This window comes from Aptenodytes patagonicus, chromosome 5 (genome assembly GCF_965638725.1).
Source record: "Aptenodytes patagonicus chromosome 5, bAptPat1.pri.cur, whole genome shotgun sequence".
In the NCBI taxonomy this organism is placed as follows: Eukaryota; Metazoa; Chordata; class Aves; order Sphenisciformes; family Spheniscidae; genus Aptenodytes; species Aptenodytes patagonicus.
The window spans coordinates 1,548,253-1,567,148 of record NC_134953.1 but is presented as its reverse complement, the minus strand read 5'-3'; the positions used below and the strand labels follow the sequence as shown (position 1 = coordinate 1,567,148).

Genomic DNA, 18,896 nt, shown 5'->3' with positions numbered 1-18,896 from the left:
GGCTTTACATACCCAGGCAGCGAGTGTGGCGTGCTCTTCCCTTGAACTTCATAAAAATGGGAGCCCTGCAGCAGCAGCAGAGCCTGCCTTGGTCTGATCTCTTCCTGATCTTAAGTATGCACTGAGATAATTTGTGGAATGGTTGTGAGTAATTCAAGAAAAAAAAGCAAGTATCTAGAAAATAGTCGGTGGTTCTTTCCATTACAGACATTTGTGAAATATTGTATCTTTCATGATTAAAAAAAGCTTCGTTGCTACTTTGTCCTTGGCAAACCCCGAGTCACATTCCGGGTAAGAATTTGCTACTCAAAGGAAAGAGAGTTAACCTTTTAACCATTTTTGTTGGCAGTTAACTTTTTTCAAATAAGGATCTATATGACACTGTCTTCCTATTTGTGGACAGAGCTGTCCTCTCATAACTGTAGCAGCGTGAACTTAAAACTGGCCTCTCAGTTTAACAACTTGAGCTTGGTGAGATTGTCAGGAAATTGGGCAAGTTAGTGCTTCTGTTACTTGGGAAAGTTAAAAATTGAAATTATCAAAAACCTTATTTTGGTACTCCTGCTTGTGGCCATGGTGGCTACATGTGGCTGCTGAAGGACTTTGTATATCCATCACCTGAAAATGTGCTCTTTAAAAGAGCTTCCTTGGAAAATAGATAAAACTGTTGAGACGATGGCCACTGTATACTCGTTGCTGAATGGTACGTGAGCACTGCTTTAAAAAATAATTAAAAAATCCAGCTAAGTTAAGTTTCTTATGACGGCACCAAAGCTCACTGTAGGAGGGAAAGAGGCTTTTCTCTTGCCTGGAAACTAAAACGATTTACTGCTTGATGGGTCTTTCGGGCTCTGAAAACTCATAGCTGAGATTTTCATTCTGCTAACATTCTTTGAAAGTTTGTTAGCCAGGGCTCTCTTGTAAAGAATGGAAGGATGCAGCACAGTAGAGTTTTAACAGTAATACAGAAACTCTTGACTTAGAAAATCTGCTTTCTAGCTTTTGACAGGCCAAAACCTTGTTACACCTCATAGAATGGCATTCAATCCATAGCTGGTACTGCTAGGTTTGCTACACGTAGCCCCTCTGTGGGCTGTACTTGAGCCAGTATCTGTTTTAAATAGTTGATACATTATATTTTGGCAGAAAATTATTTTTAATGCCCAACTTCTTTTTTTTTTTTAATATTTTTTCCCTAATATATTCCCCCCCCCCCCCATTTAAAATGCTGTATGAGTGCGTGTGAGAGGGTATGTAGTTATACAGTTGACACAATATATGGCATGTTGGGCAACTGTGAAAATTGTAATGGTATATTAGTCTGGAATACTATTATGCAATTAGATTGATAAACTCAAATGCTAGAAATATAATTCTGTCTTTGCTTTCTCTGAGAATTATATTGTATTTCCCAAAAATTCAAGGACAGTAAATTTTGATGCATTTTGATTTGCCTTGACACATTCTTGAGCAGAAAGAAAAAAAAAAAGGCTTCTTAATTTATTAATATGGATTAAGGCATTTCATTTGAGTGTTTTCTGTTCTTCCAAGCATCAAAGTGTGCATCATTTCTACATTTTGATTCTAAACTAGTCATATTTTCTACTAACATGGTGTTTGCTAACATGGGTTTTCCCCATAGCTGTCTGTTTTTGTCTATAGGAAGGTTGCAGACCTTTTGTCTTGGAATAAATTTAAAAAGTAGAAAAACTGAAAAATTCTTGAAATACATACACATCATGTCTTTTGCCTTTTGAATGGGTCTATATGTCTTCAAAAACCATCAGATGCTTCAAAGCCTTTCGGGTTTTCTGATATATACGATACTGAGAACTTATGTTGCTGGGAATACAGAAAGGGGAAAAATGAAGCTCATCTTACTTGTTTGGCTACATTATTGCTACAGTAATTTTTGAAGTATATAGAGACTAATGGTAAGTTTGCTTAAAAAATAACTTCTATTTTTATCTTTTAGTCTCCCACAAAAGCTGTATATAATGCTAGACACTGGAACCAGCCAGAATCAGAGGCTCTGCCAGCACCACCGGCTTTGAAAACTCCCAGTGTCCCAGTAAGTAGACTGTTTGGTTTTTTGTCAAGTTTAGTAAATCTCCTTTTAAGATTCACTAATATTTTTTGAAACACAAGTTCTTGATATCTGGTAATGTCACAGTAATTCAGAATGAAGTCCACTTTGTGATGTGATCCATTGGGTATTCGATAGGAAAGAAATTGTCAGTGGAAATACTCTAGAACGGGATATTCCGTATCATTTCAATATACAGCTTCAAAAAAATACTTCAAGTTATGTTCCCTAATCTGCTAAAGTTAAGCTTTCTAACAACGGACTCCATTTCGTCTTCTGTGAGAACCCCTAGGATTGACCTGCTAATACCCATAGAAATCAGCAAGCTGCAGGTCAAAAAGGAAAAACTTAAAAAGAGATATTTAATTTATTTTTCCTTTCTAATGGAGTAAAGTATTGTGAATTGTTGACTTGAGTCTTCAGACACCATGAAAGAAACAAAATTTTCTGTATACAGCTGGAAATGCTAATATGAACATATCGAATATAAGCATGTCTACAAAAAGTAGGCAAGAGATGAAAACAGTTCTTAAAGTAACTTGTTTGTTCAAAAATCAGTGATTGCTCCGAAGGCTTAAGGTAATTGTTTTTTAACTCTTTGAGACCCTGAGAATCCAGGGTCTTGGGCTTGTATATGTGTAAAAATTGTTATTGATTATTTTAAGAGAGCATTGTACATTGTCAGTAAACTTCATTTCATTTGGTGCCTTGCTTGCAGTATTTGCCTGATAACAGAAAATCAGAAAGCAGATATTTTTGCAGTGATAAGTCTTCCGCTTTTGTTGTTGTCACCAGTTTCAGTTTTGTTATTTTTTTAATTCCACCTCTGTGCATGGTGTTCTGATACTAACTCCTCTTTGATTTATGGTTGGTTTTGGTTGCATCCTGACAGTATTCTGAACAGCCTTCCTTCGATGTTAACTGCGCTGCCTGGAAAATGCAGATGACGCATTTTAAAATAACCATTGCCACTAGTGTTTTAGGAGAGAGCAGAAGTTTCAGTCCTGGGTTTATCCTAAACCCTTTTCTCAAATTAAATTACATGCATTTGAACTGAAGCTTTTGTTGCTTACCGAATCTTTGTATTGACACTGATTTTTGTGAAGTACTCTGATAGCTAACTTAAGGGCAGATTTTGTCTGAGTCTTTTCAGACAGACTTTGAATATATCCTCTTCAGGCTAGGAAAATGTCTGGATCATTCACATTCAGGCAAGCCGTTTTGTCTTCTGTCAAACTTCCACTTTGTAACTGGAACCATCAAAATATATTTTTATATATTCAGGAATATGGCATAGGTTTGGCTGAACAAACCAGTTAAGGGAATTTGTTTCTATCTGCTCCTCATGTTATGATGTACATCTGAAATTACTTCAGTCACTTTTTTTAACCTTGACTTACGTGTGTATGATTATGATTTAAGAGTTACAAGATAAATGAGCCTTGATCCAAATGTTCAGCAGTAATCCCTGTGCAGATGATCCTGTCTCTTTAATGTCTGTAGAAATTTGTTACCTGAAGATCTGGATAAATTTGTCTTAGATTTGCGGTGAGAAACCCATAGCATGCAAACCGCTTATGCCAAGTACTCTTTCTTATGGCCTCTCCAAGCTCCCTTGGAATTTGCTTTGAAGGGGAAGCCATTATCCAAGACTTGGATGAGATGTGTCAGTGGATCTCCTGTATTCACAGACTGATAAGACCAGAGTCTTCCAGTATGTGCTCTAAACCAGCTTTTCAGGGTGGTTTGTTAGCATTTTGCCACCGGAGCCTAAGTGAGCAAATACTGAAGTGCGGCACAGTGGTAGAGGTAGCATGTAAAGAATATTCTGTTAATATAGCAGATTGTTTTGGCTTATACTTTAATTTTGACTGTCAATGTACAATGCACAAGAAGGCTTTCTCTCAAAATATCCCCTGGAGTGAGTAACTGTTAATGCATCCTATATGCCCGCACATTAATTCTATTTTATTCAGTCACACTTAAAAAAAATTCTCATTTTTCTATGTAAGGAAACTAAATACACGATGTTACTTAGAGATTGAGGGTGCATAAATGACCACTGGCATTGGCACTTGTACATTTAGAATTTGGCATTTGGAGGTCTTTCTCCTGTATGCCTTATTTTCTGTAGTTTGTCTTCACATCTGAATTTGTGCCAAAGAAGTAATCTGAAGATAAGCTGACACTTAAGCTTATAGTAGCCTCAAACTAATACAGAGGAGTAGGTTGAGGAGAAACCTGTGATACTTGCCTGAGATGGCTGGAAACTTGTCAGTAGTTATTCTAGACCTAATATCAAGTTCTCTACTACCTGTTGTAAGTTCAGAATAGGTTTTGCTGTATTTCATGCTATACTACATTGTTCCTAAAATATTAACAACACGAATAAGGCCAGTGTACAGAGAATACCATGAATTTACAAGAGCATACTCTACCTGTTTGAGGCATGCACCATGCCTCTTATTTCTCTGTGTGGCAATTTTTTATGGTGCTACAAATTTTATATTGGTAGTCTTCTACCTACAGGTGAAATACAGTTTGGAGTATCAGGTAGAAGAGGTCAGTTTTCTGATAGCTACACCCTGAGTACAGTAGTGCGGTAGCCTCCAGTAGTTAGAGATGAGAACAGTAGGCACAGAGGTTTTTCAGTTCAGGAGACAGTAGTTGCTCAATGCTGTGCTCGTATCCAGACCAGGGTACTAAATGATGGTTCAGTATAGCAACCAACTTAGTTGATCTTGGAAGCTCCAGTGTAAGAGGGTAAGATACTTGTAAGTATCAATAACTAATTGTTTTTAAACACTGAACTTGGTTGGTTCACTTACCCTAAAGCTTAAGGAACCAGTTTAGTTCCCCCCCCCCCCCTTTTTTTTTTTTAGTTTCAGAATTCCACTGGAGCTTTTCTCACTACTTAGAACTGATTTTGTATTTAAAAATGCATATAATTTCTGACTTTTTTTTTTAAGAGTAGGTACATTATCACACAGCTTAGGTACATCTTGGTAGTATAAGGCAAGGACTAAATAGTCCCAAAATGTGAGTTTGACAATTGCACACCTGTACTGTTTCCTGATGTATTTAGTGTATGTTTACATGCTCAAAACATCTGCCCATTTTAGCACTTTCTTATTAATAGGTAAGGCTATCTTCAAAGGAGGCAATTCATAAAGATGATGGAGTTTTTAAGGCTCCTGCACCACCTCCCAAAGTGATAAAAACTGTGACAATACCTACTCAGCCCTATCAAGAGATAGTAACTGCATTGAAATGTAGGAAAGAAGACAAAGAAGTAAGTATTCTTAACAAATTTTTAAGATAAAGAATTATTGGTAATCCTAAGTACTGAAGGAACAGTGTCAACTTCCTATTAAAAATGATATTTTTATCTAAATAGTTGAATGGCCTTCATTAACTTCTTAATGTTTCCTTGCACTCAAAACTGAATAGATTTTAAACTGTACTTGTTAAGCTTATAATCAATCCCAAGAGCAACTTACCTAGGTCAAAATATTTGTCTCTTCCAGTTATACACTGTTGTTCAGCATGTAAAGCACTTCAATGATGTAGTGGAATTTGGTGAAAATCAAGAGTTCACAGATGATATTGAGTACTTGCTAAGTGGATTGAAGAGCAATCAGCCCCTAAACACACGTTGCCTTAGGTAAGATATCTTAATATAAAACACTGAACTTACATGTAAAAGAGATATTGAATTAAATATTCATCAGTGAAGTGACCATGCTTTAAAATGTTGTCTGGGTAGTTACCTGGCACTTCTGCTATAAAAAATAAAAATTGAGAACAATCATCAAGATGATTTGTGAATAATCGAAACTAGTATGACTAGGAAGATGAAATAGAAAATTGTACAGTAAGAGACATCTTCAGCACACTTGCTTTCCTTGCTATAAATGAAAAAAAAATATTTTCTGATAACTTTTCTTTGTTTAGTGCAATCTTATGTGTGATGTCTGTTCTGTTTTTTAATGCAAAATTCAATTCTAAAATAAAATCCCTAAGACTGGAAAGTTTGCTGGCTATAATCTAGAACTAATGCAATATGGGGGTAGTGTTTAACTCCAACCACCTGTTCTTTATCTTCTGTTGAGAAATAACATAGCTAGCATCCACTGCAAGTATCGTGGCCTCAAAATTAATTGGAAGCTTCCCTAAGTTGTCTTGAACTACTCATTGCACTATTCATATTCAAGCTACACATTATTGTATCCAAAATGTTAGTCTTGCTTTGAAAAAGTTTATAGCTTAATATTGGTATCCATTCCCTGGACATAAAAGTAATTGGAATGATGTTCTGTAACCATGTAATAATCTTTTTTTTTTTTTTTTAAATACTTGCAAGTTTTTCTCTCTGCTTAGCAAAACTAAAATGGTAGAGAAGGAGAAACTTGAATCCACAGAGACAGATGCTGAGGACACTTTACTTGAGATTTGACTGTGGATGAGAAAAAGCTTTATACGCTTTTAAGAGAGCTATTTTAAAAATTTATTCTTCACGTTCCTAAAAAACTAGCAATGAATGTTGTTTCTGGAGTACAAACACAAGAAATCTATTATCCAGTTTGTATGTACATAATGATAAGAATAAATTAATACCATAATGATAGTTTAGGAGTGTTTTTTGTATTGAGTGCACTTAGTTTGCTCATATGGCAAGCTTCCTAAGATCTTAAGCTGACTTTTTTACTTTCCAAATTTATATCATGGAATGTAACTTGTATAAACACCATAAAAATTTTTTCTTCCAGTTAACAAATTAAAAGAAAAGTATTTTTCCAAAGGAAATCAATGTGTAAGGATAGGAATAGACATAAAAGAATCAGAGACTGATAGGTAAGCTCTAACTGGTGCTGTTGTGATTGGAGACGGAAAGACCACTTGTTCTTTAAAGACGATACTGTATGAATCTTTTATAATAAGATTCCTCAGCAGTCATGGAAGACTTGATTGCAGAATCACTCCCACATTACTCCACGTTTAAAAGCAATGTATTTTTAATAGTCTATATGTTGCACTGTGCTAGAAATGGCAGACAGCTTGCTAATAAAACTATGGGAAGACTTCTATTTTTAAAATAGAACTGTTATTCTGTTTACTGATTAGACTAATACATTTGTCAGATTTTTCCTGAAATCTATAGTATTTCCATCAGCCATAAATGCAGCAATAAATATTAAAAATATTTGTTTTTTTGTAAAAGTATTGTCAGGCATAAGCGGGACTAATCAGTCACTTAGATGACTGTTATCTAGCGATGGAAGCTCACGTTTATAATTTCTGATAATGCCTTGATCCATAATAAGCTCTCTTGTGCCTCTAAATCAGAGCTTCGTGCTTAGTCCATGAACACTTTACTTTCAATTTAACTGTCTGAAATTATTTCAACTTTTGCTTGAAAGAAGCAAGTTCAGGGTACCGTTTCAAATCCTGGTTTTAGCCAACCTTGAAATAAAGCAGGCATAGTTTGGTGCTGGTAAGCAACTGTTGAATAAAATGCTGCCCTGTTCACCAATTACAAACTTGCCTTATACAAATTTTAGAAGAAACATCCTGACAGAGTTTGTCGGGGTCTGAGGTATATGGTCAGTCACATGTTGTAGACTTGTTTATCTGCCATTTTTTTTAAATGTGTTCATTTTAGTTGTTCTAATCCAGAATTAATTTTCTCTAGTGTAATCAGCTTGGCGACAAAGTGCGCCATGCCCAGCTTCCGAATGCATCTGAGAGCACATGGGATGGTAGCCATGGTTTTCAAAACACTGGATGATTCCCAACACCATCAGGTATGGATACATTGTGTGTTTCATTAAAGTTTGATGATACCTGTCTACTTTGTGTGAATTTTGTGTACAGGTAATTGAAGGTCAAGCATCCGGTATAGTGTGCATCTGGGATCAGTGGCTCCATTTTAGAAATCTGTAGTGAAATGGAAAATAAGAGCACCTGCCTTCCAATGACAAATTCCCCTTCTACTGTTTATGTGCTTCTGGGTTTGGAAATTCTATTAAAAAATCATTTAAGCTTTTAAGAAAAACTGACTGTGCTTTGGATTGCTATTTTATATCTTAAGCTTTTTTTAATAGTTTTATTGTTGTATTTATAATTTCCTTCAAATAAAATACATTTGAAAGGAATCCTTTCTCCTTATATTTAAAGATGGCTCTAAGTGCTCATCTCCAGACTTGCTTGTATGTGAATTATTGCCTTTTTTGTAGCTGTTGTGGGGCATTTTTCATGTCCTGTGCTTGTCTCCTTGAGCAGTGCTGTAATTGCAGTTGTAGGATGCCTTGAGTATGTGCAGTGTTCTACGACAAATCTAGGAAAGGTAAATTTTAACTACTTGCAGTAACATGACCCGAGAGTTAAAAGCTGAAGCGGTTTGGGTTTTCCTTCTTATCAACTTTACACATTCAATTCAGCTGTAATAGAAAACGCTCCTTGCGGGTGATACTATTTTTCCAGCAGTTGGAAACCGTGCCTCTGTGGGGTATCCCTTGAGGTACTGTTACAAAAGCTGAACATAGGAAATGTTACTTCAAGTGGGCAGTAGATATGTATATCCAGTCATGTTTATTACTTTTATTTAATAGCTCTAGAAGAATGACGTACAATGCAGAAGGAAACTTTGCACCCACAGAAATAGACATTTAAGAGATTGTATTTGACATCTTACTGTGGGTGGGGGAAAAAAGCTGTAGAGCTTTAATTTAGAATAATAGCTTATTTTCCATCTCCCTCAAAAATCAGCAATGGCTAACTGTAAAATGTAGGAACCAGGTTCAATGCATTCATTATTTTGTAAGCTGTCAAAATAGTGCCGAGTGATACTAGAAATAAATAAAGCTATTTAGGACAGTTGCCACCACTGAGTTGCAGGAGATCTGCAGAGGACAGCTACAGTTCCTTGGAAAACGTACAAGCTTACTCGGTGTATTTTTGGCTGTCTTTTAACAGTTACCATTATTCCTTCATTTTCAAAAGAACTAGCACATACAGTTCAAAAGGAAATTGCATGCTATTATTAGTCTGCAGTAACAAAAAGCATTGATTATATTCGCTATTTTCAGTATACTTGAAATTCTCCCTTTTGTCAGCCAAAAAAAAAAAAGGTAGTCAATGTTTTAGTATAGTTACAGTGCGTTCTTGGTACAGGTTATACAGTATTACAAAACCACTGATTTATCAAACTACTATTAATAAATGCTAAATATATGCTCTAACTATTGACAGTATATGCTTCAACAATGACCGTCGCTGTATAAGCTTGCTGTCTTTATATACTACCCTTTCATTCACTAATTATTTCACTAAAATTTTAACTTGTTCAAAATGAATAGAAATTTCTCCGCTAAATCTCAGTGCAAAGTAACTCAAGAATAATAAATCACACTAGGCTTTGCTTGCATGGCTCAAATCCATTTAAGATGAATAAGGACTGGGGGGGAAAAAACCCCACAATTATTTTGTTAATATTTTCTTTAAAGTATTTTGGGGATGGGAAGACTGCCGCAATGACATTGCTAATGGAAACAAATATGAGTGTATACTGCATTCATTGTACTGATACAATGGGATAGACTGAGAAAGTAGGGGACTTCGACATTTCCATAAGAATATAAAATAGCAGTTGCAGAGGTATTTTTTTAACCAGCAAGGAAAACAAAATAACCGGTTATCTTACTGAGCTATGCCCCAAAATATTTACGTGAAAATTACTTGTTCCACCGAATTTTTCTTGTAGATCTGTCTTTAAGCTACAGTTTCAGTTTTTAACTGACTGTCTCTTCAGCTGTGCTCTAAAGGTTTTGGAGTATTACTAATTTTTAAAAGAAAAACTGTTTTCATTATAGCTGTCAGTAGTTAAGCACAGAAATGTGGTTTTATAATGTCTTCAGCATGTGAATAATTAAAAAAAAAATGCATTAAATGTAGTGCTGAACCCTAGAAAATAACCATCTGTTCCCACAAGCTGGAGTATAAATAGAACAAGCAAGGGAAGACAAGGATGAGAGTGGGTGTAAATGGTCTGCTGTTTCTGGAGTATATGTTCAACTAGGATGTTTTCCTGAATTCTGTAGAAGTATGGAGTGCAACTCCATAGTTAGATATGCCATAAGATTTCTGTCTAGAGCAAATTCTATTTATTTTACTTTTTTCTCCTTTCCACATTTGTTTGGAAGCAGAATGTGTTTTAAGCATCTTGAGGAATAGAACGGGGCGGGGGGGGGGGGGAACCCACCCAAAAAACCAGCTTCACTACTGCAATCCACAAGGGTGGGATTTTGAGGGTTTGATTGGGTTCTTTAGTTGTTTTGGCTTTTTAGGATATTGATCAATTTTGATATTGATCAAAAATTAGTTGTACTAACAATTTTCCCCTCATTCTCAACTCAGAATTCTGTGTATAGTAGGGCATGAGATAGCTTTCAGATAACGTGGCTAACTGTTTTTAACACTTACAGAAGATCAGAGCGAAATGTAGAGTTGTTATATTCAAGAGATGAAACCAACTTGCCTATAGGGACTAAGAAAAATTAGTTTTAGGAAACCCATATGACCGGCACATAGCTGAAGTAGGTTTGTTCCACACTATAAGCACTATTCACATTTGAGGTCCTTACTTTGGCAACATCACTATTTTTCTGTTCCACGTCAGCATTTGGAGGCTTATTGGCCTGATCGCCTCCTGTATATATGCTGTTGTAGGAACCTAGTTCTTGTTACACATAGCTACTCCACTCCTCTTTGCTTTTCTGGCAGTCCTGCAGCCTGAAACCTTCTGTATAATGCCTTAGTCCCCTGCTTGGGTCCCTTCTGATCACATTTAAGTATCTTAAAACCTGGGTGGAAGGTCTGAAGGGAAGTGTTGACAGAGCTTACGCGGAGGGAGGGCCATTACTCTCTGCGTGATAGGAAGTCGGTTGGATTGCAAAGAAGGGAGCCTGGGACAGGCAAGGGCTCATAAAATGAGTGTGATTGCCCTTATCAGACTTTGGAGTATCTGTAAAGCGTTTCTGAGTAGTGATCTAAGAACAGTCTTGAACAGTCTTCTTGAAATGCCTAAATATTGGCAGCCCAGATCATAAATTCAGCAGTTTCCCTCTATTAGCTGCTGCACAGTTTCTAGTTGATAGAAACTCCTTTGGGGGCTTAAGCTTTTTTTTTTTTTTTTTAAAACCAGGAAGCTCACCTAGATAATGCTGGTCCCTAGAAAACAGTTCTTCACAGATGTTGCTTTATTAGGTCCCACATTGGCTGAACAACGGTTAGCGGAGTAACCTTTGGTTTCTCTGGAACGCATGTGCTCTGATGTCCTGTTTAGTAACTGTCATTCTGAAGGAACAGAGTCTTCTTCCAGGAACCTGAAATTTCTTACAGTTTAAACCAGTTGCAAGTAAATCCAGAGTAAACAATTTCTATAATTAAAATGATAAAATTGCAAGGTTTATTGGAGAAAGTTAATGGAAATTAAGGGAAAACAATGTATACCCTGTCTATGTAGACAAGCCGCGTAGATTGCTTTCTGCCTTATATCTGACAAGGCTGGAGTAGTGATATTCACAGCTGAGATTTTTTTCTTTTTTCTTTTTTTTTTTTAACCAACCCTGTGTCTTGAGGTTGTATTCATGATGCAGATTTGGAAACTCTTGCTTCCTCCCTTCAGTATTCCAAATGCATCTTTGGTAGTTAGTCAGATTAAAGTCTTTATCCACCTGAGGGTTTCCTTGGCTCAGATAGGAAGGAGTTTTAACATAGCTTTTGATAGACTGTCAGCTGCCTAATCCTGTTTTGGAAATGCTGATGCTGCTTAGTATGACCAGGTATGATTATTACTTGCTTCTAAAATAAACAGAAGCAGCTAATGATTGCTCTGGTGGTTGGCTGAACTCTAAACAAGATGTTAATCTGCTATGACACAGAAATTCTGCTCTTTCCTGTTGAGCTGTACAACATTCACATCCCAGAATTAGTTTGTCTCCATTTTTAATCTACTTTGTACAGAAAAAAATGGAATAGATGCATGCAGCGTGTTGACTCTTGAGAGTTGAACTCTGTAAGACACACGCATACCCACCCACCCCCCCCCAGCTCTTTTTTCCTCCAGATATCGTCAAAGGTTTCTGAAAGTATTTTGCCCAGCACAACTCAATTCTCCATGAACATTTCTTTACCATAACTTGGAGCTCACTTGGATAGATGAGTCTCTTGGTGCAAGTGCTGTACTTACCAGCACTAGGGACAGAAAGCTTTGCTCTGATCTCTTCACTGTCATTTGTCCCTTCCTGACAGTCACCTTCTGCCTTTGCTTTTCTGAATCCTCACAAAGATGAAATTTAATTCCTTCTTGAAGAAGGATTAAGTATTCTTTAGCCAGTAAGAGGTCCCTATACACCAATTCTGTGTAAGATAGGGATGGTCAAGATAATAACATTTACTTGTTAAGGAGTGATGGGGGCAGGGCAGGGGGGGGAAGCTGGTTTGTACTCTGGCTACTTCCAAAAAGCAGGATTCCCCTGGAAATTAAATGTGTTTATGCTGGAAAGGTTTGGGTAAACTGTTGACTGACAGACCTGCTTGGCAGAATCAGAATGTATGTCACTAGGCTCTCTTTTTTTTATTTGTTTGTTTTGGTTTGATTTGGGTTTATATGTTCCCTTCACATGCAAAGACTGTCCCCATGACCTCTGTATTTTCTGGTGCTGTCACCAGCTTATCCCATCGAAACAGAACGTTCACCTACCTTGCCATGTACCCTGTGCTTTCTCACTTTGTTCCCCTGCCATCTGTCTCTTCTATAATGCTGTGTTACTGGAGTTACTGTTTCTTATTGTCTGCAGCACTGAGTCCCTTAAAAGCAGAAAACCCTGCTTTTCTACTAGGGTTTTGTAAATGTATTAAGTGGTTGATGTCTCAGTTTTGTTGGTTAGGAGAATGCATTAGTAACTTGCTAGAAGGAATCTATGTACAACGGTAAGTACTCATGCAAGTGCTAGCGTAGATTGGGACTTGTCAGGCTTTTTCTTTCGTAAATCTTCAGCTTGTTTATTAAAATTTGTAAAAGGTCTGCCTAACATGATTATTAAAAACTAACTCTTTTTTCTTTCCTTTCCCAACCCAAGAATTTGTCCCTTTGTACAGCAGCTCTAATGTACATCCTCAGTAGAGATCGTTTGAACATGGATTTAGACAGAGCTAGTCTAGATCTGATGATACGGCTTTTGGAATTGGAACAAGATGCTTCTTCTGCCAAGCTGCTGAATGAAAAAGACATGAATAAAATTAAGGAAAAAATTCGGAGACTCTGTGAAACCGTTCACAACAAACATCTTGATCTCGAAAACATCACGGTGGGTATCATGCTTTTATTTGAAAGCCTTGGCAGTAGTGGAATGCTTAATAAAATGGAACTTATAAGCATCATCCTTAATCTCATATCTCCCAGCTAAGGAGTCATGACATTTTTGTCTACCTTCTGTGTATATATGACTGCACTGCAAGTATTTTCTTCTTTAAATTTCAAATTTCCTTTCTGAAAGGCTGTTAGCAGGATAAAGTTACAGTGTTCTTCAGCTGTCTGATTCACCATTCGCTCCTGCTAAGGGTAACTAGTTTAAAGGTGTAGCAATTAAAAACAAGTAATACTTGAAATAACCATGTGTTTAAAGACCATGTTTAGATTATTTGACTCTGTTTCTTTGCCTAAATTTTTATATATACATTCACAAACAATAGGGGTTCTTACATGGGAATAAGAGTATCGTGTGTTAAATTGAAAATGTGCTGCAGGTTCCCCCATTTAAAAAAAATAACAATCGGTCCTACAGAAATTGATTTCTCTCTGCCCAAAGTATGGTGGCAGATCTGTTGATTACCATAAATGTGGATGAATTTTTTTTTTTCCTTCATTTCTCAAACATACTAGTGTTTTATGAATGTGTCTTCAGCTGCAACAGAGTGAACTGTTTTTTCTTTAAAAATAAATTTGGCCATGGTTTGATGCTAGCATCAAGCTAGCTTGAAAAACAAAGGATAAGTTGCAAATCTTTTAAAAAGAATGTATTTAAAGAGTTAGTGACAGATTGACTAGATGAGTGATCATAGATGGCAAAAATTAGTAATGTGGTTTTGCTTTCACCATATTTCAGTATAACAGATGTTAGTATGGTCTTAATTTTTTAACATTGAGTAATACATTCTTTTAATGTTTTAAAGATTCTTATTAGGTTTTTGCCATTTTTCATGTAATACTTATACCTGACAGGAGAAGCTTCTGATTATACTGTTTATGAAGAGAGCTTTTTAGAGCTTTATCTCTGCAAGTAATGTTTCAACTCCTGCCAGTAATCTGCAGTTAAGATTGTATTCCATCTTAGGTTAGATTAAAAGATGATACGCCTTGTTGAGCTGGCATTTTCTTTTGCAGTTTTAGTGACTTTTTTGTTGGTTTTGGTTTGGCTTTTTTTCCCAAAATTCTAGCTATGGAACAAATAGCTGAATTGGTATGAAAAGTCAGTATTATGTAGCAGTAGAAAGAGCTGAATTTTGGGGGAGGAAGATAATATGACATAATTCTTAACCTTGGTAATCAGTTTGTGGTGACAAAGGAGAATTGTTTCAAGAGTTTCAGTTTTAGGCTTGTTTCCTATAAACCTATGAAACATGCAGGTAGGGGGCTCGTATTAATTTTCTGGCCTTTGAAATCTGCAAAAGAAGAATGAATTTGAGATTATTTTCTCTGCTTTCAGCTTACTCTGTGAATTCACGTGGTACAATCTGAAGATACCGACACAGAATGAAATTTGTTCTCTAGGTAGTGATCAGCTAGGAACTGGTATAATCGGTGTCTTATTTCAGTGCTGTTTTGGCACCGAAGGCGGCTCACGTAGGTCACAGTCTGTCAGTGCCAGGATATCTTTTGCACTATAAAATGTAAGACAGCTCCCTTTATTAAGCACGGAACAGCTGGTACAGGTTCCTCATTGCTGAAGCATCCAGCCACACAGACCACTGTCTCCCATTTGAGCTTTTCTCATATTCATAATCTGAGCTAGCCTTGATGGGGTTTTTTTATGAACTGTAATTCTGTTCTTGTGTTTTCTTAGGCAAGGGTTTTAAAGGGAGAGGATATATTAAAGGGGACTCTGTCTTGTGAGGAAGTTGTCCATGAGTAAAGATTAATATTATCACAGGCCATCCGTTTCAGCTGGTTTGTTGTGGTTTTTTTTTTCCTGAGGCATCACTATTTCTTAAAATTATGTCGAGCTGTTGTTGTAAATGTGTTGAATACTGTAGTACCTCACAGATGGAAACTGGTTCCCTCCCAGCTGCACCATCTAGAAGCAGAGACTATATAGTGTTTAGAGAATATATGCAAGCCAAACGAGATGATTAGGTTCTCTTCCAATTTATGACAGTAGCAATGGTAAGTTGAGACAATAATGAACCTCATATGTAGAAGATAAAGGTGCTTTCACATAGATCTCTGTCATGAGGTATAATAAGTAATCTCTGTTTTGTACCAGATGACAGGCAGAAAACGCTAACAAAAATGCAAATCTTCTGGGGGTAAAGAAAAGATCTGTGCTTTTTCAGACTCAGACGTATCCACTGAGAAACAGAAGGGTTGCAGCAGATGTTTTGATAACTCCAGTTTCTGACTAATGGGTTACACCTTCTTTTTTTTTTTTTTTGAATCTTACACAGATCAAACGAAGATGATCGATACTGCCTATCCCTTTCCACAGACAATGTTGTTTGTGTGACTAGAAGTTAGATAGGACTAATTTTTGAGTACTCAGGTATTCAAAGGGTACTTTTTTCTAGACTGCTTATGAACATTAAAAATGTAAACCCAGAAATTGAAAAGGAGTTCTCTGTAGGTTGAATTTGTTCCAGGATTTTTTTGCTGGCTTAGAAGAAGATAAAACCTGAAGAATTTAGCCTTCCTGTTAGCAAATGGCACTTGCCTGTCAGTCAGCACAGCCCTCGGTAGCTGATGCTTGCAGCTAGCTCCTCTCTGTTGCATCATAACGAAAACCTTCAGAAGTGACTTCTCTTTTCAGTTGGTGAAAGGGGTTATTCTGTTTTTCACTCTCAGCATAAGGCTGAAAGCTTAAGGGAACCATGTTTTGAACCTTTGGTGTTAAAATGTCATAGTAATTGACATAAAAATTGGATAGAATGGATTACTTTCCTCAAAAGCAAAAGGGTTACAAGGTTTGATTCATTTCCTTTAAAAAAAAAAAAAAAAAATTGAAAATTGTTCTTATGCCCAGTGGTATAAATATCAAATTGTATTCTCCTGGAGTTTTTTGAAGCCTTGGTGCCCTTTGGCAGAAAAATAAGCACCATATTTTAAGTATTGTGTGGCCTTTGAACTTTCATGGTAAAGGTATTTAGGAAGTTAACTAAATCCTTTGTAGCCCTTAAGATCTCTAAGGAGATTTTTTAGTCAGCTCTATCAATCTGGATTAGGTTATGCATGATTTCAGATATCCATGTTACAATATTTTCAAGCTCAAACTATAAAAGTGAACGGAATCATCTGAAGAGGATGGGAAAGTGTCAGAGAGCTAGGGATCTGTCACACTGCTGTCTTCAGGTTCTCCCCCCTCCTCCCTCAAAATGCTGTCTCGTTTGGTTGGCTTCAGAAGGGAAGTTCTCCACCCATTGCTTAAAATATCCTCATCTTCTTTAGCATTTTGTTTTTAACTTACAGTTTTTAAACGTGTGAGGTTTTGGATCTTGTATCTCCCAGTGATGAGATGAGAACACTCTGTAACCAAGTGTGTTTAGTGTCCCTCCTGTGGGAAGACTGGATGAGTGGCTGCTGGCGATTGCAGGTAGTTAGCAGTTTCCCTGGGTGGTGAAACAGTTGCAGGAGTAATTGCAGCTTTGTCTTTGTTTCCTCTGTGATGGGGAATTAAGATGCTGCTGACTAGGGGAGGAATGACCTATTGTAGATTTGCTGCTGCTTGTGTTCTCTTGTCCCCCGTAACACTATCACGACCCAAGGACACCTCCATGTACATTGGAGAAGTGCTGTTACTAACTGTATGCTCAGCAGTGGCAGTGAGCTGCAGAGCTTGCTCCTAAAAAAAGGAGATAACTAACTTTGGGTGGTAACTCTTCTTTATCAAGACTAGTCTTCAACTTTCTTTTCCTCCTTAGAAATCGGTATTTTGAAAACAAGGAAAGCAGCTGAAGCTGTTGGGGGGGGGCTCATACCATTTACAACTTGGTTTTCCAAGACAGTGGGGTGTTTACTCAAGCCTGGTGAGTACTGTTATTCCCAGGAGGTGCTGAGGTTTGAACTGGTGTCCTGGAACATGCTGCACAGCGCAGAATAAGCACAGCCCTCCTTGAAGCATTACAAATCAAATGTGTCAGGGAGGGAAGATAACTTGAGTGGTTAAATTCAGCTGGCGTTAATGAGATCTTAAGTCTATACCGGTCCCTTTTGTGTAGGTGTAAATTTATACGTATGTGTAGGTGTAAATTTATACGTATGTATATGTTTTATTATTAACACTTGCCTTTTATTAGAGGCCTTTGGAAAAACGAGTTATAGTCTTGGCTTTATAAATGGTGTTAGTTTTGGTTAAAAACATTGCAGGGGACTAACTAAGATAATCACTTAAAATCTCGTCAACTTCCATTTGCAGGGAGTAAATTTATCTTTGCTGCTGTTGAATTTTGATATGAATTCCTCTTTTTTCTAAAAAAAAAAAAAAAAAATCGGTAAATATAGTAAGATTTCCTACAGTGTTTTAGTTTAATTGCTATCTTCTATGAGTTTGAAATTAAAACCACAAAATGCCTACGTTAGAATCTAATGTATTCTACAGGCGGCAGAGCCAATGTATCTGGGAGACAGAGAAGCAGTGTTCACTCTGGCTTTTCTTGTTTTTTTTTCCTGCCTGGCTGATTTGTCCATTTCCTTCCTCCACTTGTGTCTTTCGAGAAGAAGAGAAACAGATGAAAGGAGGCTGCTTAGGTTTTCTAAGCTATTAATAAAATCAAGAAAAAGTTGAAAATGCAAAGTACCTTTTTATCAGTACCAAGTTGGGTTTTTAAGATACGCATATTTTTCAATCTGTTCTTGCTCCCTCTGGTGGTGGTTCTCCTCAGAACCTATAACTCTGTTTTTATGGTTTTTATATGACGTGTATTTGTATGATTTGATCTATTGGCTACAGCTGCATATGATGATTTCACTAATTCTGGAACCTAACTCTTTCACAGACCGGGCATTTGGCAATGGAGACATTACTGTCTCTCACCTCAAAACGAGCTGGGGACTGGTTTAAAGAAGAACTGCGACTTCTAGGTGGTCTTGATCATATTGTAGATAAAGGTATATTGGAGATGCTGCTTTGACAGTGTGAAAAATTACGGAATCTTACTAAGTTGTTTGCCTTTCTTAATGTTCATTTTCTGTGGTTAAAAATAGAAACATTGCGTATTTCTCACAGCAATGTTAAAAATAAAGTACACAATTCGGTATCAAGTCACTGGGAAATATTAGTGACTTTAATCTGTTGCACGTGGGATTGAAAGTAGTTTTAAGGTTAAACAGAATGTGTATGGTGTTGCATATAATGTCTGAGATTAAAAATGGTTTAAGCTTAGGCAGAATACAGATTACTGTGTTACATATCTCTGTACAGCACACAAACACAGCACACTTATTCTAGAGTAAAATCTCCTTTACAGTCTTCTAGAGTTATTTTCAGGCCTGGTATTTTTTAGCTAAATATCCCAGAGGAAGTCAGCCCTTCAAGAAGAA

At 36.8% G+C, this 18,896-nt stretch overlaps 1 protein-coding gene across 4 annotated transcripts in view; it reads left to right on the top strand.

Moving 5' to 3' along the window:
* WAPL (WAPL cohesin release factor) overlaps window positions 1–18,896 on the top strand; it is a 161,093-nt gene that overhangs the window by 130,452 nt on the left and 11,745 nt on the right. For 3 of the 4 annotated variants that reach the window (XM_076338290.1, XM_076338291.1, XM_076338292.1), the window contains 6 exons: window positions 1,976–2,071; window positions 5,226–5,378; window positions 5,614–5,750; window positions 7,779–7,890; window positions 13,228–13,455; window positions 18,353–18,464. In XM_076338290.1, coding sequence (XP_076194405.1) covers window positions 1,976–2,071; window positions 5,226–5,378; window positions 5,614–5,750; window positions 7,779–7,890; window positions 13,228–13,455; window positions 18,353–18,464 — 838 coding nt within the window. The remainder of the gene's footprint in view (window positions 1–1,975; window positions 2,072–5,225; window positions 5,379–5,613; window positions 5,751–7,778; window positions 7,891–13,227; window positions 13,456–18,352; window positions 18,465–18,896) is intronic. The other variant, XM_076338293.1, reaches the window with a different exon arrangement.